The sequence below is a fragment of the Acanthisitta chloris genome, unplaced genomic scaffold (genome assembly GCF_000695815.1).
Source record: "Acanthisitta chloris isolate BGI_N310 unplaced genomic scaffold, ASM69581v1 scaffold9714, whole genome shotgun sequence".
NCBI classification, from domain to species: Eukaryota; Metazoa; Chordata; class Aves; order Passeriformes; family Acanthisittidae; genus Acanthisitta; species Acanthisitta chloris.
Genome location: NW_008670985.1, coordinates 142,807 through 165,440, shown reverse-complemented (window position 1 = coordinate 165,440; position 22,634 = coordinate 142,807). Strand labels below are relative to the sequence as shown.

The window sequence follows — 22,634 nt, the reverse complement described above, 5'->3', positions numbered from 1 at the left end:
TACAGGATCACACCAGGTTGTGCCATTCTGCATTCCATGGTTCAGCCTTTTATTCCAAATGATCCTTAAGGATGGTTTGGGTGTTGCTGCTGCGTCTCCATCCAGCTCCCCCTGAAATGAAACTTTTCTTGCACAGTAGTGGATAGATTAAAAAGTGTATAAAGGTATTGATTCCACAGCCTTTCCAGCTGATGTGAGAAGGCTGAATTTGGTATCATCCCAAAATGGGAAGAGGATAAATGAGTGGATAATTATCTGTGTTAACTCTGCCAGCACTGGGCAGCAGCAACTCTCACATGGACTTGAGGACAGTGAGTTGCATTTCCATCCCTAGGAATCCCTCCTGCATACCTGTGGATTTCTTGCTTTGCAGAAGGATTAGCCCAAAACTTTATGACAATTTTCTCAAGTATAAGTTCTCTATGTGATGATGATAATGTTAGGGCAACATCAACACCATTGTCTTACAAAACCTAGCATTGTGCCTATGTGTTGGCTGACTTGCCTTTGTACTGGATCAATGAAGAGCTGATCCTGTTCAACCAGTCAAACAGCCTTGTAAAATCTGTGGAGATTAGAAAAGCAAGTATTTATTTCGAATGGAGCACATCTGAAAACTATAAACACAAGATTCCAGCTGCTGACAGCAGAGGGAAGCATATTCCTGGGAATGGGCATGTGCAGCCATGGAGATGTGAGAGCTGTGTCAGGTTATTCTTAGTAAAACAGTGTTTGGTTCTGCCTGAACATGGTTCATGCCTGTGCCTTTATTAATCACAGCAAGTTCCTGTTGGCAATATTTATCAGTAGGCTGAAGACCAAAAGGGGGAGACAAATATTTTCTCACAGTTTCCCTGTGCTGTGGTAAAAAAAAATTAGTCCCAGTTGTGTCCCTCCAGATCAGGTAGCAGAAAAAAAATGAAGACAGGATTACTTCATTTCCATCCTGTCTCAACAAATCAAGCATCTAATGGGGGAATTTATCCCTTAGTCAGAAATCTTAGATGCAGGCCAGAAGCTGAACCCTGCTGCTGGGGCTGATGCTGCTGGGATTGCTCACCTTCTCTGCCACTTAAAAATGAGTGATCAGGTATGTGATCTAGAGTCAGCTCAGTCTTTCTCATGCTAATGCTCAGAATTTTTATGGAGAAGTAAGAGAAAAGAACACAAATTTCACTCTGTGATGGCTTTTTTTTCTTACGTCTCGATGATTTCAGTTTGCAAAGGACACATGAGATAAAATTAACCTATTGTTGGAAAATACCTCCAAGATCAAGTCCAACCATTAACTCAGCACTGCCACCATCTTCACCACTAAACCATGTCCTCAAGTGCCAGATCCACACGTTTTTTTGAACACATCCAGGGATGGTGATGCCACTCCTTCCCTGGGCAGCCTGTGCCTAAGGGGAGAGCAAGGGGAAACCAAGGCACAGCAGGCTGTGCCCAGCATGTCAGTGGTGATAAGGGCACAGAGCAGAGATTTGTGCCTGCTGCCATGCAAAGTCCTTCCTGGGAAGGAGAACAGAGCAGAGAAAGGAGAGGAGAAAGGGAATGGCATTCGATTGAGAAAACTGACTACTTTCAAACCTTTGCCTCTGAGCTGCTTTGCAGCTCTGCCTGGGCAAGTTTCAGTGTGTCCTTAAGGGCATTTCTGTGCTGTTTCAGGTTTCCCCTTTGCAATCTCTCTGTGTCCTCTTCCAGAGACCATAGGTGCTCCTACCTGACCAGGTCAGACTGGTTGTGCTCTTTCTTCCTCTTGGCTTGGCTAGGGGTTGCAAAGCTCCTGGAGAAAATTGTGTATCAAGGTAGTCTCAAACAAGGCAGACAGTCATCTGCCTTCTGCTTTGGTGTATCCAAACGCACTGAGTCAAAATCCAGCCCCTGAATCCAGCAGAGCTTGGGTCAGTGCAGGAGAAGGCTGACAAGGGAAGATTCCTTCTACCTTTGATGCCATTTTGTGGCTGCTCGAAGAGTCTTCAGCTGCAGGGAGCCCCAGAACATCCCCTGGTTTATAAGGAGAAGGGAGTTTATAAAGAGATACAAGTTGTTCCTGCTGCTTTACGAGAATATGGAGAGAGTCCCTTAAAAAATGTGAGGATTGTGCTTTAACACACTTCAATCCCATTTCATTCACAGGATGTTTCATTCAGGGCTGATCCTGGAAGGAAACCTGGATCTGAGTGAGTTCTGCCTGGCCAGGCAGCTGAGTCAAGAGCCATTCCATAGTCCTGTGCTGCTGAGGCTAAACCAGGAGCAGCTCAAGGGCTGTTGATCAGAGCTTTCTTCTGTGTCACAGTTATGGAATCACCTTTCATAAACAATGTTGAGTCAAATGTCAGGATGGGTGGATTTATGGGAGTAACTCTGTCGTTGTAATAATGTACCATTTAGCTGGAATGTTTTGTAACCCAAATCTTTATCCCTGGCTTACCTCCAGCAGTAATTAAACCCTGGTTGGTTGCAGTCCATCCTCTCCCCCTCTCAGTAGATGTGCTTTTGATTTTGTTGACCACTTGTGCTTTAAAAACAAAAGGCTCTGCAACTGTTAATGCCTTCACTGCTGTTTGATGCTCATTTCCCAATTTCATCTTACTCCCAAGCCATGATGGATTTTGACATGGTCAAATAAAACTCAAATTAATTGGATTACACACTTCACTGGGGTACCTTTTCCTTCTGAACATGAAAACAGTCTCAGTTGTTTTGTTTCAGGGCTGTGAGGAGGGGAAGATGAATGGATTTAGAAACAATAATCAAATACCTGTTTGCATTCAGGCTTTAGGCATGACATTTGGTTCTCAGAGGGATCTGGGTTGGATCTTGCAGTGTTCTGCTGCCAGCAAGGCATTGCAGAGATATCCTGTCATCCTTGGCAGTCAAAGCCATTTCACAGTTTTCCCTAGAAACTGCTTTCAAACACTAGCTTGAAAGTCCTCTCTGTCATTGCCAATGTTCCAGAAGCTGAAAGAGTTTCATCATGTGTCTGCTAAAATTTTTGGAGATTTCACCTTATGACCTCTGGGCCGGAGTAAGCAAACACCCTTCTGATTTTCCTGGTGTCACTTGACATTTCCAGTGAGATGTTTGCAGTCTTCTACTGCAGAGGGTTCCCTGAATTTTACTGTGATGAGTTACAGGGATGGGTGGAAGGAAGCATGAGTAAGCTTGAGGTCATGGGCAGGAGGATATGGATATTATTCCTGCATGGTGGCCTCCAGTTATGGAAAATATGGACTTTTCAGAGGGTTTAGCATCCCAGTGACCAAGAGCCAACATCTTCATCCAGGTTCAATGCAACAAGAGACATATTGCTGGTCCCACAGCATGAGTCAGGAAAGTGGATTGCAAGCCTCAATAGCAGCAGGACATGGGGGTTCCCTTCCTTGCTTTTTGTGGTCTTGTTGTCTTGGCTCTTCATGGAATTTTTTCCCCCCAGGTTTCCACAACTGCAAAGGGTAAATAAGTGCTCCAAGATCCCAAATTTAGCATTGCTGCTGCACTGCCTGTCCTTGGCCAGCAACAGGCGCCAAAGGATTTAGGAGAGAAGTCCTGCCTGCAGGCCTGGGCAGCTCAGCACTAACTGCTCTCTCTTTGGCACAGATGGAGAACCCCAGTTGGCCTCCACCGTCATTGACACCATCATGGCTGGGCTGCCTGGACCTCGGGGAGCCCCAGGGCCTGTGGGGCCACCAGGTAACACCTCAGCTGAGCTGCAGAGCTGTAATGATGGGGAAGATGAGCCAAAGAATTTCTGATGGAGAGTGAAGTGGTCAGTGAGATGCCAAGATGAGCCAAAGAATTTCTGATGGAGTGAAGTGGTCAGTGAGATGCATGCAGGGAAAGCAAGTGGTCCTTACTGGAAGGGAAGTAGTGGGGCCAGGAGTGGGAAGGGTAGCAAGAAGTAACCAGATTTGTTACCTGTTGTTAGTGATAGGTTGTTCTACCTTTGGCAGGACACATCTTGAGAAGAGGCTAATTAAAAGGCTGGCTTTAAGAATGGGTTGTCCAGTGAGTTCCTCTATGAGAGCAAAATCGTTCTCACCACTGCAATCCTTTCCTGCCTCTGGAGAGCTCCACCAAGCAGGGTCTGGCCAGCTGCTCTGTGATGTATATGAAGACTTTGGAGTTTGTTTGAGCCACTCCAAATTTTCACCAGTATAACTAAAATCAGAATCTGGGATGAAAATTCAGTGGCAAGTCTTCATTCTCTCTGTGCTGATGGGTGGCTTGATGATAATATTCCTGCAAACATCAGCCCTTCCCTGTATGGTGCACATTTAGGAATGAACTCCCATTAGTTGCAGAAAAGGGTTTTTCTTTCATTATGAGGGCCTTTCATTTATCCTTCAATTCCTTTCTTCTTTGACTTAAACAGTTGTATGGTGCATTAATGATGGAGGCTGATTCAGCTGTACTTTGAGTACAATGTCCACATTGGTTCATCTCAAGGGTTGTGACAACTAAAGCAGAGAGGAGTATTGCCAAGTTCAGACTAGGCAAATATCCTGTCTCCCATCTGCAGGTATAATTTAGCTGCTACTGTTAAATGACTCTGTACAACAAGTTGACCTGTTTAGACAGTGTAACTCATCCTGAAGCAGCTCTTCTGTGATACAGACGTTATTGCCACTGGAGTGAGTGAAGAACAAGACAGAGCTTTGCTCAGCCTCTCACCTGGCTGTGGCCAAACTCCATCTCCTTCATGTTCATTATTAGCTTTCTGACACACCAGAGTGACAGACTGTACCAGGCTTGTGGCTTCCCTTGCCACCTACCAGGCTGTTTCAGGACCAGCACCTGCAGCATCTTGCTCTGGTGTAGTTGGTTCATGGATCTAGTTTAAGTTTTCTCAAAAGTTGTGTTATAAGGAATGGGAATACAGGATGTTACTGACACCCTTCTGCCTATTTTCACTTTTTTTCTTCTCAGCTCTACCATCTTTCCTGTATTATGTCAGGATGTGGGTATCCAGTAATCCAGTGTGTGATGAAGGGCTCATGCTGCAATCCTGGGATGGATGAAAGGCTCTCATTGAGAGACTCAGCAGAACATGAAAGGAAGTGCATGCATTTGGAATTTAGGGTTCTTCCTACTAAGTCTCTTTAAAATTGTCTCCAATTCTGATTCCCACCAGGGCCACCAGGTGCATCAGGACCCAAAGGGCCTCCAGGACCTATTGGAGCCCCTGGATCACAAGTAAGGTGCTTTAGTGCTTTGGGGTGAGGGACAGAGGTGGGAGTTAGAGGTGAAACAACATCTCATTGCACAAAGAGAGAGAGTAGGTTATAAATCTTAGATCTGATGTTTTGTTCCCCATGAAATTCTGTGATTTAATACCTTTTTCTCATTCTGAATTGAGTTGAGAGCATGAAGCAGTTGAGCTTTCCAGATTTTCCCTTAATCATAGCAACACATCTTGCTGTTGCTGTGTCAAAACATTTCACTGTGGCCTGAGTTGATGCAAAGGATCTGACATGAGCTTTACTAACACAGTGATAGAAAAATACAGTGTTTCCTGTGGAACACATAAAAAGAACAAAAAAAGCATCAATGGGAATTTACCAATTCACCAAAGTGAATGTGTTAAGCCTATTTTTTCAGACATAGCACTTTCTGTTCAAGGAAAATATCACAAATTCCCATCAGTTTGATTATTTATTGATACAAACAGTGTGGAGGAGGGAGATAATAATGGAGTGTGATAAACTAACTCAAAAGAATTTATGGTAGAAGAAGGGCAAAGAACTCAGATGGCTGGAAAAAGCTGGTTAAATGGAAAGAAGTGAAGTCATGATGAATAGTGAACTGCCAAACTACTCAAAATTGTGGTTGGCTGATACAAAGGGACTCAGTTTTGGGAAGAGTATTACTTAATGTGGAGGTAAATTAGTAATATTAAGCATTTCAAAGGGATCTAACACAGCTGAAGAGTACAGAGAAATGTGAAGCAACTTAGCAGAGGATGTAACTTAGATCCTGTAAGAGGAGGTTTGGAATTGAAAATAGAGAAAGGAGATTTTTCCTATGTATTTCTTAAGCACTTTGAAGAAGCAATGGGCAACAGGTTCATGAAAGTTTGCCAGTGTAGCAGAATCATTTCAATTAGCGAATGCTCTGGAGAACAATGAGAAACTCCAGATAGATATGAACACAGTGGGAGATTTGGCAGCAAAATGACAGATGCAGTTTAACGTGATTAAATATAAGGTAATTCACAATTCATAAGCAGATTCTGCAGTCGAGTCTGGATTTTGGACATGCAGCACACACTGTAAATGTTTTCACTTTTACAATCATTTCAATTAGCGAATGCTCTGGAGAACAATGAGAAACTCCAGATAGATATGAACACAGTGGGAGATTTGGCAGCAAAATGACAGATGCAGTTTAACGTGATTAAATATAAGGTAATTCACAATTCATAAGCAGATTCTGCAGTCGAGTCTGGATTTTGGACATGCAGCACACACTGTAAATGTTTTCACTTTTACAGTGTGGAATTTTTGGACATGCAGCACACACTGTAAATCTTTTCATTTTTACTGTGTGGAATTCAGTGTTGTTGAGCATCCCTGTCTAACCAGGCACTGACAGTCACTGTTGAGAGCTGTCAAAAGCAAAAGATCTTTATGGACACTTGAGCTTAGTTCATGCTGCATGTTTGACATGGTGCTAAGCCTGTTTGTGCCCTACCTTGTTTGGCAGTGAACCTAAACCAGGCCTGAGTTTTGTGGGCCCAGGGGAGATGCAGGTCACTGTGGGGCTTGGTGGGGAGCTGGTGTGGCTGCTGCAGGCAAAGAGCAACATGTTAATGGTGAACATTGCTGAAAATGGGAGAGTGCTTCTCCTTTAGACCCTTAAAACATGTATGTCCAACTTTGTTGGGCCACTTAACCAGACACAACTCTTCACACCAATGCCTAGAACACCCATTTGTCTGGATGCTGACAGGGGATTTTCAGGGGGCTGTTGCTAACCAGGCTGGCTTAGATCAGCACAAGTCTAGAGGGGAGCTCCAGGCTTATTTGCTGCTTTTTCCAAGGTGATGTGCAAGTGACTTGAGGTGGAAAAAGCCATCTTTTGCATATGACTGTGGGGAGCTGACATGCTGAATATAAACAAACTATGTTGTTCTCTCCTCTCTGGTTCATAACTGTGGCTTCACTGGGTGGATAAGTTAAGAATTTGGATCGATTTCTGCAGAGCAGTTCAATTAGTAGAAACCTGGAGACTATGCCCTTCTTTAGCCATTGGTGACTGCTTTATAGATTTATTCAACCCAGGGAGTAAAATTATTAGTAGAGATTGAGCTTAATTTGAAAATTGTTTATTAGGGTGAGTGAATAGCTTCAAAATAATTTCCACTGCACAATCCAATTAATTTTCAGGTATGTGTGCTTGCTCCTGCCACCCACTGAGGCAATTAAGAAGTAGGGGAAAGCAGTGAGGATTTTGAAGTTAACTATACTACCTGTGTATTAATTTCTTCTTGGTAACTGTCATACTGCTCCCTTAAAATTGTTTCATCAGGGTCACAGTGCCTTCAAAGACCCAAATAGAGTGATCTACAGAAACTACAGGGCTTGGCTTATCTGAGCAGAGCTCCCATGGTATTTGCTTGAGGGCAAAAGAGAATCCAGCCCAATTGCTTAATGGGTGTATGAGGTTCTCAGGAGCTGAGGATCACTGGGAAATGCATTCACTACACCTACACAAAGGATGCCCAGTAGAAATTAATTCCTTCTCATTCTGCATCTCTTCTAGGGCTTACCAGGATCTCCAGGACAACCTGGGCCAAAAGGATCCAAAGGAGACCGAGGAGAGAGGGTAAGGCTTTATACACACACAGAGATCCTCAGCAGCATCTAGGCTGATGCCTCAGAAATTATATACAGCTCAGGTCCTACAAATCTGCTGGGACTGCAGCCATTAACAATTTTGAATGTAGAGTTTCTGCAAGAACCAAGATGAGGGTTTACTGTACAGATAAAGAGTTGAATTGCTTGCAAAGGCTGGTGTGTCCTAAAGAAACTCAGGTGGAAATACATGGTGTATAAAGGCTTGTGTAGACCAACTTTCTTCTGCCAACCAAAGCTCTTTAGTGTTGGAGTATTTGGGGTGGTCTAACTGAACTCTTTCTGCTGTGGCACTAAGGCAGTAAAAGCTCATCAGACTTTTCCTGAGCCAAAGTCATTCCCCAGGTCAAATGATGTTCTTAATATATTTGGAATATTGAAATCATGTTCTTAATAGGTTTATGTGCTGTACCTCAGACCTTGATGGGCTGTCAAGTGTTGGTAGCTAAATGTAGAGATAAGGACTGTTTGAATGTTATTTCTAAACTGGTGAAGAAAAATGGGCACAATGAACTGTGGAGAATCACTAAGACCCCAGTGTGGGGTGGAGTCAAAAGAGGGAAGAAAGCTAAGGAGGAAAATATTGTTTGTTACCTCTAAAATGCTGGATGTCTGCAGTGCCACAGCTGTAGGAAACAAGCTCTATTTCCTTCCAAGGGTCACTTTTACTGTCCCATAGATGGAGGTGAAGGTGGAGGTCACCACCTGTAAATGGGTGGCTGTAGGTGATGTGATTTCCTCCTACCATAGCATCTCCTCCATTTCTGCTCACTCTTCCAATCCAACAGACAGAAGGATGTCAGAAAGAACTAAGACAAACAAATGCAATCCAACAGACAGAAGGATGTCAGAATGAGCTAAGACAGACAAATTCAAATTGGTTAACTCCAATGTGATAAGTTTCCACATTCATGAGAATAACTAGCAAAATCTGTGTTCCTCTGCCCAGACTGTGTGCAAGGAGAGCAGGTCCAGGGGCCTTGTTTTACCCCTCCTGAGGCACTTCACATTGAGGAGCAGCAGATATCTGAGGGTGGAGCACATATGCCTGTTAAAAGCTTCATTTTATTTTAGTTTTGAGTGCTTGGTTGTGTTCTTGTGAAAGACAGAGCCCATTTTAAGTGACTGTTAGTAATTTTTTCATAACACTTTGCTCGTGCAGCTCAGCCAATCTGGGCATGTATTTGCTTTATTGTGAAATTGCAGACTGATGTATTTCTGGGACTGGAATTTAAGATTCTGGTAGGGAGCAAAACCTTAACTGGTGTGATTGCAGCAGAAGTTACCAACTACACCTCAATCTGAATTTTCAGTTAGAAAAAGGGTATGATATATGGCAAAGTGTCACATTTCCATCCAGGAATCTGATAAGAAACTCTTCCTCAGTGATTCCTTTAACAGTTTGGTTTGTGGTTGACCATATTGCTAACATTACACTTAGTTTGAATCAAAAGTTTGTTGAAGTGTGTCCATTCAGTACAGGCAAATCTTTGACTTTGGTTTTGTTCCCTCCTTGTTAGGGAATCAGAATGGTAAATCTCCTTCTAGGTTTGGGACAAATGAGATTTTCAAATATCAAAATGTCTTGATAAATAGAAAAAAGCCCCGAATTTTATATCCTGTCCCTCCTCTGTCAGGGTGGAAAGCAAAGCTGATAGCTTTTTCTGGCAGAATTTCTGTAGGATGCTCTGTGTGCTCTTTGTCTTTTGTGAGTGTGGCTTTGAATGCTGGTTTTGACAACTACATGCTGCAATTTTGGGGTTGGTGGGTACAAATTAGGGCTAGAGCAGAGGAGCTGTGCTGCAGCTGCAAAGAAAAGCAGAGGAGGGTTTACAATATCTATTGAGATTTGAGAAAATGTTATTATACATTCTTCCTGCTTAATCTCAGAGAGAACAGATGTGAAAGAGACCTGAAGCAGTCAGAGCACATCCCCTGGATGGCACAGCTATATGTGCTGCTCATGATCAGCCTCTGCTCATCTTATCCTTAAACAGTGCCAGGGAGGGATGTGCCACATCATCTCCAGGCAGTCTTCAGAGCAACAGCTAGTGAGGGCTTGGGATAAAAGATATTTCCAACATCCAGACTAAATATCCTTTGATCCCCTTTAAGCTGATAACATCCTTTCTGTTCCTCCTGGACATGGAGCACAGCCTGTTTATAGAGTCTCTGTATTTTGAGTGTGTTGTTGTGCTCCTCTGTGTGCTTTTTCACAGGTCTTATTCCCTCCAGTGCAGAAACCAAGAATCCCTTTGAAGATACTTGGAGCACCTGACAAGACTGGGCCTTCCTCCCATAGCTCTCTCTGTCCCTAGGGGCCTTTGCCTAGTGCTGGTTAGACACTCCATTGGAATGCAGCCCTCCTAGGAATGTTTTGTAGATGCCCAAGGCCTATTGGTTTTATACAAAGCAGCAGTTTGGTGGACACAAAAACAGCAGCTCTCCCTTGCCAGCAAATGTTACAAAAAGCTGCCACCAGCTAGGTAGTATTTTTTGGGGAAAAAAAAAGAATGGGTTTGTTGCTGTGTATGTCTAGGGGAGAAGAGCCAGGGGAAATATGTGGCTGTTTCATCAGCAGACTTCTAAAGATGCTTTTACATTTTGCCTCTTCTTCCCAAGCTCCTGCTTTCTCACTAAATAATCTATAACTGTTCTCCTGGTCAGGGATTCTACCCTGTGCCCCAGTGTGCTCCAGGGTGGGAAACCAGCATTGTGGAGGAAAACAGGGGAAAAAGAGATGCTCAGTTCAATGGCATTTCATTCTGCCCCAAACCAGAAAGTGCTAGTGTTCAAACTGTTTCTGTTAAAAAAAAAAAAAGGAAAAGAAAAAAAAAAGAACAAAAGCCCCTCGCTGAGAACAATGTCCAAATTAGCACAGCAGGAAAAAGAAACAAAGCAACCAAAATATTGTACCTATGTTTTGATCAGTAGCTGTTGGGGTTAACATGGATATGTGTGTGGAGCAGGAGCAGATTAAATCAGGGCTCAGTGGGAGCTCTGGGCTCTGTGCTGGCTGGGGCAGCAGTGGCCCATCAGTTTTACTAGAGAGAAGAATGCAGTATCTTTGTAAGGAACAAATCTGCAGCCAAATTCCTCACTGGTATAATGTAACTGACTGCTGGAAAGTTCAAAAAACTGCTAATCGTCTTACTGAGAGGGCACTGAGCTGAGGAGCTCCATATTCAACCCAACCCCTCCAAAGTGTGATGGGATTTGGAGCTGATACTTGACAGAAAACCATAACCCCCTTTTGCTGTCTCTAAGTGATAATGTCAAGGGAGAGGAATTTTTTTTTCGTATTATCCCAAGTGTAAGGTTTTTCATTAAGCCATCTTAATTCCACTGGTAAAAATTACACTATGTTCTTGTCAAATGGAAAAGTATCTCCTAATGACACTGACTTTATTTCCAACAGGGGCAAGCAGGTCTGCCTGGAGAGAGGGGCATTAAGGGATTTCCTGTAAGTGATGCACTTGAGGGTGGGTGCAAGGCTCAGATGGGGTTGGTTCCTGCCCTGGCACTGGAAGTGCCACCAGGCTGGTGTGGCTCAGCCACCTCTCAGGTGCAGAGCTTAGGGCAACTGTCTCCAGCTCAGACATTTGTTCTCTACACAACCTCACCTTAACAAATCCCTGTGCCAAGGAGATTCCTCCTGGGTGTGAAGCAGAGTGCTGGAAGGCCATGATCAGGAAGGTGTCACACCAACAGAGATGTGCTTTGTGTGGAGATCTCCTCTGGCCAAACCTGGGCAGACAGAAACCCTCCCAGGCCCTGGGAGGTTCCTAGCACTACCAGGGGCTAAAGGTGGGCACTGCTAAACAGCTCAGAGTACATCAGCTGTGCTCGTGCTTTGTGTGGAGATCTCCTCTGGCCAAACCTGGGCAGACAGAAACCCTCCCAGGCCCTGGGAGGTTCCTGGCACTACCAGAGGCCAAAGGTGGGCACTGCTAAACAGCTCAGAGTACATCAGCTGTGCTCAGCATCCTCTTGCACCTTGGTCTGCTGGGAGCCCTTTAAAGACATTGAGATGTCACCAAATGATTTTTTTTGGCTACACCCGAACAGATGCACACAGGAGATGTCTGCACTGGCATATCTGGCTGGGTGCAAACAAACCAGTGGAGATGAAGGTTGGCTGACAGAGAGCTAGTGGAATAAGCTGGGTTTTATTGGCTGGCAGCATCCAGAGAGGTCCTAGACCCTCTGGGAGGTTTCTTTTCTCTTTCTTAGTTCCTCTTCATCATTTTGTACAATTCACTCAATCTTCTCTTCTTGCCCTTCCTCCCATGCTCACTCCTGCTTTGCAGATATCTCAGAGATGTCCAACAAATTGAGGAGCCCAGGCATTCCTACTCTATTTTATTCACTGGTTTGTTAGTCTTGTTTCATGTTTAGCTTGTGGTTTAATCTTTCCATGTCATCTGTTCTTTGGGAAGTGCATGAACTTCCTGGTTAGGGGAGAACATGAGACCAATATTCAGAGCACAGAGGGATATTTGTTCCAGAAAAGCTTATGAGCATCTTCAGAGGCAGAAAGTGATGTGACTAATTAATGAAAGCAGAATGGAGGATTTTACTTTCTAAATCAGAGATGAACACGTGCATGTTTGGGGGAAAGAGCGATTTATCTCAGTGGTTTAGCCTGAAGCATTGCCCATTGGGAGCATCATGAGATGTACATGGTCTTATTGTGGGCTGAGGCCTTGGCAATCAGCCCCTCCTGCAGCTTGGCAAGTTCATCCATGTTAGAAATGGTGGTGACCTCTGGGAAGATGACAGGAACCAGGAGAGAGAGTCTGTTTTCTGCTTGTGAAATGCTTCTGCCTTTAATTTGCTCCTTTGGAGGGAAGGGATGCAAGTGATTCTGGACAGGGTCCTCAACCACATGTAAAAACTTTCTGTTTCTTGTTTTTTTCAGGGTGAACCAGGCAAGAAGGGTGAGGAAGGTGACAAAGGTGCTGATGTAAGCATGTATTTCTACTGCTTTACTTTCCTTTTGTCTCTTAACTGCCCTTCAAACATATTCCCTTTGACCTGTGGGGGACAAGGGTTGTGTCCACAGTTAAAAGTGCAGAGCAAATGGTGATGTGAACTTAATACATGCCAGAAATCCTGCTCTCTGAGGTTTTCTTGTCCATGTTGTCACCCTGCTGCCTGAGCACCTCCTCAGTCCCCAGTGGCAAAACTGTTGTCCAGGTAGTTCAGCAGAGTTGTTAACACAAGTTGTACAGTCTAAAGATTAGACAGGAACATACACCCTGGGTTTGGGTCACTGTAGGCAAAGGAAGCAAACTGAAGGGCACAGCTATGGGTCAGAGCTCTGCAAACATGGACTGTGACTGAGGAGTTATTCTTTAAATAGGGATTTATCCTGCATTCCTACTTTACCTTGTAGGTTCTCTCTTCTTTGACATATTTCCTTTTTTTTTTAACTTTACCTTGTAGGTTCTCTCTTCTTTAACATATTTTCTTTTTTTTTTAAATATCCACACTGCATAGTTTGGTGTTATGGAACCGATATTATGAACAAGAAGCCTATTCTGCAACATATTCCAATGTTGTCTTTTCCCTCTTGCAGGGGGAAGGTGTTCAACAGCTTCGAGAGGCTCTGAAGATTTTAGCTGAGAGGGTATTAATTCTTGAGCACATGATAGGAATTCATGGTAAGCGTCGCTAAGGTTTTCTTTCCTGCAGAACCAGGGGCTCTGCTCAGGCAGCTGCTTGGAGGTTAAACATCCTCCCAGTCTCCTGAGCTCTCTGTCTGGTGTCTATCTAAGCCAGGTTTTCCAAACTAGGTACTCACCATGACTTACAGGATGCTTAGAACTGTTGAGGACCTGGAGCCTCCACTAGTTGCTTTGGCTTTACAGTAGCAGGTGAAATGACCCTTACAATAATTTTTATTACAGTTCAGACAGCCAAGTCACGAGCAGCAGCTCAAGCCATGTGGCACAGATCATCTACCAGCTTCCCAGGGAGCTGCTTGTTCAAGTCTTTAGGCCAGATCATTTAATCCTGTTAACAGCCTGACTTGAACACCTCTGAGGCCTTTGCCTGGTGCAGCACTGCATTGTGCAGAGAAAACCCAAACAGTGCTGCCATGTCACCCTGAAAATCAGTGATCCCTGAACAGTTTGTGATTTTAACTTACATAAAACACATTTTCACAATCAGATTTCAAGAAAGTCCCAATGTTCTACATTCAGGTAGATTTCAAAGTGTTCTATTGAGGCTATTTGCTCTCCCATCACTGGTACAGTGTGTACATCATCCCTTAATGACTATTTTCTTCCATTAACCAGCATATGGTCTTGGTAATCCTCACAGATCAGACTTTTCCCTTGGGGTACCTGGGGATCAATTCTCTCACAGCTGCCAAAAGTTTCAGAAACACAGTAGAGGCAGAATGTTTGGCTCAACTATCCCAGCCTGTGAGCAACAAGTCTATTCCTTGACACTGACCAAGTCCCAGAGCACTTTTCTGTCTTATACTCTCCTTGACACACAGAACCTCATTCCTGGCTTTGCCAGTGAATTGAGCTGCTCACACCTCATTTCAGATCAGCATAACTTTTATTAGGAAGTGGCATTTGGATATTGATTTAGCATGTGAAAATCCTAAATAGCTAAAATGCCCAGCAGTTCTGAGCAAGTGCTTTACTGGTGTACTTTAAGCAGTATCTTGAGAGTCCCCAAGTCCCTTCTGGAGCCAGCAGTGCCAAGATGGAATTGCTGTTGGACACTTCAAGGCCCAAGGTCAGGGCATGGAGCTGTGTGGCATGGCTGGTCTGGCCTGGTGCCTGCACTGCTCTGCATTGCTCACTGGCCTTGTGGCTCTTAGAAGCCCAAAGTGCTAGTTCCAAAAGCAATAGGCAGTAACAGTATAAGCTTTTTGGGAAAAACCATGAATCACAATCCCGTGATTTAACCACAGTCACACTGACCTTACCTCTGCATTCATCCTACTTTGCTTTATATTTTCATTGGGGTTTATATACCAGAAAATTATATTTTTATGCTTCTTTGCTTTGTGCTGGTGGAGGCACCAGGAAGATGCCCACTAAATTTCCTAGGCAGCAATCCATGCCAGATGGTATGTTCTCCAGGGAAGAGAACCCAGTCCATAAGCACAGTGCAGGGTATTTACAGGACTCAGGGCTTGGCCCTCCATTGCCTTTTACTTTGCACCTTCATTTATAGTAGTATAAAGCAAAAAGCAGCACTTGAGGAAGCTTCTGTAGACACTGGGGCTGAGACTGGGGATTCACACAGCTTTGCCCCAGCAGAACTGCTTGTTTTACCTAGTTTTTACATTCTGTCTGGAAATAGAGCAGCAACAAGGCATGCACTGCTGTTGTTTTGAAACAGTCAAACCATTTTTACTGACATAAATGTAGTTTCTGTTACTGCTTGGGATGGAGATGAGTTATTTATACCCATGTGTACTCCTATACCAGTGTAACTGCGTCAGCAAAAATGACTGTTTTTCAGATGTACACTGCAGTTAAGGCTGGATTTAAACACCTATATTGTATGACTTTAAATAGTTCCTTTTTTTTATCCAATAGCTATAGATAATTGTATTTTTACTCTGTGCTTTTGAGATAGTTCCATTCTTTAACTTAGCACATATTTTAGGCCCTATAAAAATACTGTTTAGAAAGGGAACTTGGAAAGTAAGGCATTTTTCCCTTGTGCAATTATGTTCACCCTTGTATGTGTATATGGTTAAAAAAACCCTAACAAATAAACATAAAAAAATATAGATTAACAAGAAATAACCTCCCTGAGCACAGACCTCCCTGCACTGAAAGGCACCACAGAGGTTTAAATCACCCAGCACCAACTATCTGGTCATGTTCCCACTGTAGGTGTTAGGGATTTGACCACAGGATCTGGGACAGCCCAGCTCTAAAGCCCCACGCAGAAATGCCAATCCCATGGTCTCATTTTCCCAAGAAACTTCACATTGAGCCTGGTTTCCAAAACCACAGCCACCCAAGCAACAAGGCAAAACATACCAGCAAACAAACCTCTGCAGAGGGAGGGCAGTTTGAGATGATCAGGCCTAGGAAGCTGCAGAGCACAGCCCAGCAAGACACACGAAAGCCAAATTGTTTGGCAGAGTTTGGTGCCAGCAGACACAGCACAAATCCTCCAGCAGCCAAACACTCACTTGAAACAGAAAGCTGCCTCGTGGGATCAACCCAAGGCTGGGTGCCTGGCTGGCTGGGAGGTTGGGCTCTTGGCAGGGAAACACACAAACATCCAGCTCTGCAAGCAAAAGGAAGAAGAAATTGGGGTATTAGAAATGATGAGGCAGCACTGAGCCATCAGCATCTGTTGCTGCAGAGTGGCCAGGGCCCAGTGTATATTTAGCTTCATGGGGCAGAACCCTGAAGGAAGAGGAGGGAGTGTTTGTTCCCTGGAGGTATGTCAGGAGAAGGGACAGCTAACATGTATTCCCAGCTTTAGTGCTAATTTGGCTGCAGCCTAGAGTGGATCAATCCTCTCATTCAATCATTTCAGTACCTCAAAATTTCCTCTTTCACAAGGAGTGAAATGGTACTTAAACTCCCAGGAGCATCACTTCCCAGTGCCCACCTGACCTCATCCTCCACAAACAGCAGTCTGTGGACAGTGCTGAGTAGCTGCTATAGCCCAAACAAAATTCTGATCAATCAATAAATAAAACAACAGTGCTTTAGAAATGGAACTACAAATGAGAACAGGACCTGCTGAGCACTTACCCCAAAAAGTTTAGGCAGAGCATAGGGAAAAGATCTAAAAGAGTAGTGTGATGGCAGCAAACACATAGCTCCACAATTGCTTCCTGGATGGAAGGACAAGAGGAAGGGACCACACAGCTTCCAGAGGAAGTATCACTCAGAAGGGCCCATTTCTGTTTTCCTTAGCCTCCCCTTTTAAATAGTGCTCTCCCGTGACTTTCTCTCCTTACAGACTCTTTGTCTTCCATTGAGCCAGGCTCTGGACAGGATGTGATCCCGGGCTCCCCCCTGAGAAGCAGCATCAAGATCAAGCGTGGAGGACCCCGACAGCCTCAGGCCCACCAGATCCTCTCTTCACTGCTGGATGAGGGTGAAGCCAAAAGGAGAAGCAATCGGATGAAGTAGGAGCATCTCTGTGTTCTCCATGCCTGTTCACCAGTTAAAGATACAGTATCCCAGTGCTTAATTGCAGAGTGCAAATGAAGTGGGTAGGAGGCTGCAGTGTTGGCAACTGGGTTTCCTTACCTGGCCAATACTGTGCCCTCATTGCAGGGAATGTCTTATCCATAGCTCAGAGAGGGCCTTAAGAGCATTTTCCTTGATTTTGTTTGTTGCCTTTGGAATGCCAGATGGCAGGTATCTCAGAAACTGCCTACAGAAACGACACCTCCTGGACATGTCTCAAGAGTTTAATCCTCCCCTTGTTTTCTCACTGCCCTTGACAGTTAGTAAAGCACTGCTTAACCTGTCAGGGCAATCCATCCAACCTGGACTCAAAGCCAAGCCTCAGCCTTGTCCATTGGTGTCGTTGGAGGCATCTGCTTTTATTTCATCTGTTGGTGTCACAGTGGCTTCCAGGTGAAGGTACCACTTCCACAGGCCATGAAGGCATGACCTGCAATGATTTCTTTTAAGCAAAAAGCAAATTAGAAAATTCAAAGCACATTTAAAAGTGTTGCTCTGAAAATCCAGGTGATTCTCTGGACTTCAGCACCAAAATCTTGGCTTTACATGTTGCTAATTGCATGTGAGTGACATTATTGCTGTTTGTGGTTGGCTAAGCAAGGCCTTTTGATGCAGATGTTCAAGGCAACATTGACCTTCTGTCTATCTTCAGAGAGATTAGACTGTTTCTGTGAAAATATAGAGCAGTTTGCATGAGATATGATGGAATTGTGCAAGAATTTTCCCATACTGTGTTCAGCTTGTGCATACATCCAGAGATAATTAATTTAAGTGGTGGCAATAACTATTCACAGAAAAGGATATTTTGCAATAGTTTCTTAATCCTACAGCAATAAGGAAAATGTTTTCACAGTGTTTTGTTTTAATCTTGTGAGTAAATCCTTGCCATTTGAATCTGGAGACAGTGTAGTAGCAAACCACAGCCTAAGGAATTAGAGTCTTGTCAAGAGCTTATCTTGCACTGGGAGTCAAATACAGAGTCATTTTACTCTTTGCAATAACTTGTTATTTTAGGGGAAGTACCAGCTTCCAGGTTTAAGAAGTTGAACCTGCCCTTCAGTGACAAATGAATCACTACACCTGCTGTGCTAACCAGATTGGACAAGCTGATGTCATTCATGTAGACAGTGATTTTTGTTAGAAGGGTGAGATTAATCCACAGAACTGATGGTACTGTCTTTTCATTATTATTTCCCCCTATGTCTCCATTCTGAAAGTTTTCAAATTCAGCCTAGGACAAAAGTGATCAAATTGAGTTTGTGTTTGTTTTAAGTCAGGTAAATTGGTCCCATTGTCTCTGGTTCCTGTGCAGGACACAGCTGTCTGAGCAAGGTGAGCTGTACTGCTGCAGTAATTCTGTCAGAAGCTGTTGCAAAGACCAACACTGTATGGTCCATGTATTTAGTGACCCAAGTGATCTCCCTAAGGCAAAGCCAGAAGTGTGTGGTTCACTGGAAATGAGGCTAAAATGAAGGAGCTCTGCCAACCCAACATTAGCCACACATTAAATTGACTTTCCTTATACATTGTAAACATGGTACAGACATGAGTCCTACAGAGATCAGAACATCCAAATCTTTCCTCTGAAGGAGGATCAGAAATCAACATATTACAGGCCACTTCAGGATGGCTGAATTCACTGTGTCTCTTCACTGTTCTGTAGAAATCCATCCCAAAACTCAACTGCTTTCTCCAGAAGCAACTGATGATTCAAAGGGACTAAGCCTTTTCATTCTTCAGCTGCTATATGCTAGACCATCAACATAAGCAACACTCCCCAATAAGCAAACAAGCCCAACATCAAACCAGCTTAACTGCTGCTGTATGTAGTCCCAATTAGTTGGTGCAGTCAGATTTCTAGGCTTCATGTCTAGGCAGTTGCATAATTCCCAACAAGAGTGACAGGAGTGAAAGATAGCCCACCAGGACTGCTAGTTTTTCCCCTGTGTCTTCATCTGAAAGAGAGTTGGTTGCAACCACTGAGAGAGTGGCTGAAGCATGGTGCAACCACTGACATTCTTGGAATAATCTTTCCATCTAAGAATTAAATGTGGCAAAAATTAAAAAAAAAAATGTTTCCCCATTTACAGGCTGATTACTGTGTAGGAATTGAGAAGTACTTGGTTACCTCTTTGTTGAAGTGGGACCATCTTGTTCTGGTTCACACAGACACTCCAAGACATCACTGGTGGCTTCCAGGAACAGTTCCTTGTGCCAACTAGTTGGTGTTGGAGAATGAGGCCCTGAAGATTGAGGAGAAATCTCAGTTTAGTCTAAACTTGCACACTGGGCAGGTTGGTGCTAGCTATAGCTGGTGCCACATTAACAATGTGTCCTCATGGCAGTGGCAGGAACTAAACCAAACCAAAGCAATCTTGAAAAAGGGAAATGGTGAAATTTGGTTTCACTGGTCCTGCAGCTACAGGGTTGAGTTTGGGGAAGAGGGAATACAATGAGGCTGTTTTCACTTCCCTGATGTTTAGGAGGCTTCACACTGTACTGAAAAAGAAATTGTTCTTCCTCCAAGTTTGTCTTCAGAATTGAAAGCTATTGCATGAGCTCGGTGAGTGCTAATGCATTACTCACTCCTATTGCCAAGGTATTCATACTGACAAGGGTTTGGGATGTTATATTATTTAAGACAAATTACTGGCAAGATGAAAGGAAAAGTTAATGGAAGTTGTTTGCAATTAATCCTGCCAAGTCAATTGTCAAAAGACTGGTTAGGTTTGGGTTGAGACCACGTTCATTATTGACGTTTCCAGATTTCTTCATGAGCTATGTAATTTCTTTCTCCCCACACTTCTTGCTTTGTTTAGCTCCATCTCTCTGCTGTGGTACTGTATCTTTAATGGAGGGACAGTAGGATTATACCAAATGGACTTTCTCTCTCCGCTGGGGTTTCATTCCTCTCTACTTACACAAGGGTGTTGGACTGCACTGTTGTGCCACCCCAGTTTAATTAGGTTTTAAAGGTGAACAAAACCTCACACGCTGACATTAATGATACTGGTGACTAAGCAAACCACTCCAACCACATTTTCCATCATAGGCAGGATACTGAGGTTCATTTCAGCCAGGGCATATAATGCTTCTTGCCATGTCTATGTACCTTAGAGAGGGGATTTATTGTGAATGCGTGCTCATTTAGAAATATATTTTAATTGAAATGTTTAGTGCTTTATCTTACATACATACTGTGCAATACCATAGTGTGTTCTTTTCCTAATTTTTTTAAATTTTTTTCTAAGGACTTTTTTGAAATTGTTAATGTTTGTTTGAGTTCCGGTGTGTTTTTTGACTTGGATCGGTTCTGGTAGTACTAATGTCTTTTCCTTGCCCTGAGCTAACCAGAAGCAGCACATTGCACAACCAAAAAATCTTTGCAACTCGTGCACCCTCATGTTCACCAGCAATCTGGTACTTCTGGAAGGCAGGGAATGCTTCTCTCCAGAGTATCTAATTTGCACTTACTGGAAGGAATCGATAGCAACCCAGGGAAATAGGAATAAACTAGAGAGAAGAGCCCTCACTGCTCCCACGAAACTCCACAGTCATTTTGCCATCAGCTTTCAAAAGAACAGGCCTAAAAATTCAGCTACAGCCCTTGAGCAGCACAGGCTGGTGCTGTGTGTGGTGGGGCAGAGCGTGTGGCTCCCCAGAGGCTCTCTGAGCATTGGGCTCTGGGCTTGGGCTCACTCCCAGACTCTGCAATGAACTGTTGTAACATAGGACCCTGAGCACTGTGACAAAGGCTTCTAAAAGACAATCAGCTTCTGGAATGACTTCTCAATACAATTATTGGGAATCCATCCTCCTCCCCGTTTACAGCTCCTGTCTTACTCCAGATGACATTCCATGGGGGGTTTGGGGGTGTAGAGGTTAAACTACTCACAGAGTCTCTGTGATTTCTGGGTTTCCTGTGAAACCAAGTGATTCAAAGGTGCTATAATTGTTCACAATGTACATTCCCATCCACAGAAGGAAATGGTAACTTTTCCACTAGTTATTTTACACAGTATCTTTTTTATTTATATCGGTGTGTTTCGTATGTGTGCAAATGGTCTCAGCTTCTCTCATGGGAATCAGCTTTACAGCCATTTGGTCCTTTGTAGGGCAGCCATACACAGTATCTTGCAATCATGTGTAATTTCTTAACTTAGAGCGAGAATAAATCTCGTCTGACAGGATGAACTCATTTATGGCAGGCTCTAATGTTTGTTGTAAACACAACCTGTTTGTTCCACCTCTTGCATGGTTACTTATCTGTTTTCATATTGCTATGTTATTGTTCAAAGTATCTATTTCTCTTTATTTGCTATGGGGTTTGTTACTGTATATGGAATGTTTTGTATTCAGCATTTTCTTACGGAGCAGAGTGGGAACAGTATTCAAGGACCCACAAATACCAAAGACCTTTCATGTAATGCACTGAGAAATAAACTTACTGTAAATGAATATCATGTCAGGTGTTCTCTATTTACAAAGTTCAGAGCAAGTTCAAGCAAACTGCAACCTGAAATCAGGACAGCTGATTTTCCTTCCTGCTATGTGTTTTAGCTGGTTGTATGCTTGCAGGTCTCTCAAAAAAACAAGATGAACATGAAGGCTCTGCTTCTGGGCACCTTCCATGGGCTGGAGGGGCCTTCATTGCCTAAAGCCAAACTTCACAGATTCCTGGCCCTCAACAGGACTGGCTCTGCTGCAGATGTTGGCTATGCTGCTCCAGCAAGCACCACAGTCATTGCCCAGGTTTGAGATCTGTCTCTGGGACACAGTCACCTCTCTGCATTCCCATCCACACAAACCAAACACAGGGGCACGTCCTGCCCTCGTGGTGCAGCATTTAGTTCTTAAAGCATCCTAGGTGAGCCTTCAGGTAATGTCACCTTTGAGCATCTTGCTTTGCATTGCAGAGCAAGGCACAACCTGGACCTGGCAGACTGTTCCTGCAGGAACAGCCCTCCTATTCCTGCAGGAGTTTTCTGTCAGTACAGATCCAGGGCTCACAGCTCTGCCTTGGCTGAGCGAGGGCACTCAGAGGACAGGTGGCTGCAGCAGGCTGAGGGGAACAAGTCAGAGAGAGAGTTCTGCAGTGCTTAAATTAAAATCTCTTGTTATTTGCAACATGCCTCAGTTGCTCCTAAGTTTCCTCACAGTTCAAGGAAGTCAAGTTGGCTTACCTAAGACAGCAAGGGCTGCCCAGGCTCTCTCCCCAAAATTCCCTTGTGCCTCCTGGGTGTCTGCCTCCTCCAGCAGTGCTGTTTGCTGCTTGCACATCTCTGTGCTTATGGAGACCCCCCAGAGTGATCATCTCTTGTGGCAATTCAAACTGTCAGTAAAGGATGTGGGTAGGGACCTGTTTTCAAACCTTCCTACACTGGGAACAACTACTTATTTCCATACACACCTCTGTTTGTGGAGGGAGGCTGTGCTCTGCCTGAGCCCTGGCTGGAGGACAGGACCTGGGCTGTTTCTGTCACAGATGTCACAGTTCTGGTTTCTGAACTTGTTTTTCATATCCCAACAAAAACAAGAGATGCATAAATCACAGCCAGTATTTTTTTCCCCACTGATC

The 22,634-nt window shown here is 43.9% G+C and overlaps 1 protein-coding gene across 1 annotated transcript in view; it reads left to right on the top strand.

The window, feature by feature from the left end:
- The window catches only part of LOC103801497 (collagen alpha-1(XXVI) chain-like), a gene marked incomplete at its 5' end in the record, with an annotated part of 36,799 nt that extends 19,803 nt beyond the window's left edge, over positions 1-16,996 (top strand). The window contains 6 exons of the mRNA XM_009073912.1: positions 3,604-3,696; positions 5,138-5,199; positions 7,768-7,830; positions 12,781-12,825; positions 13,441-13,525; positions 16,824-16,996. Of these exons, the coding sequence (XP_009072160.1) occupies positions 3,604-3,696; positions 5,138-5,199; positions 7,768-7,830; positions 12,781-12,825; positions 13,441-13,525; positions 16,824-16,996 (521 nt within the window). The remainder of the gene's footprint in view (positions 1-3,603; positions 3,697-5,137; positions 5,200-7,767; positions 7,831-12,780; positions 12,826-13,440; positions 13,526-16,823) is intronic.
- Between the last annotated feature and the right edge of the window lie 5,638 nt (positions 16,997-22,634).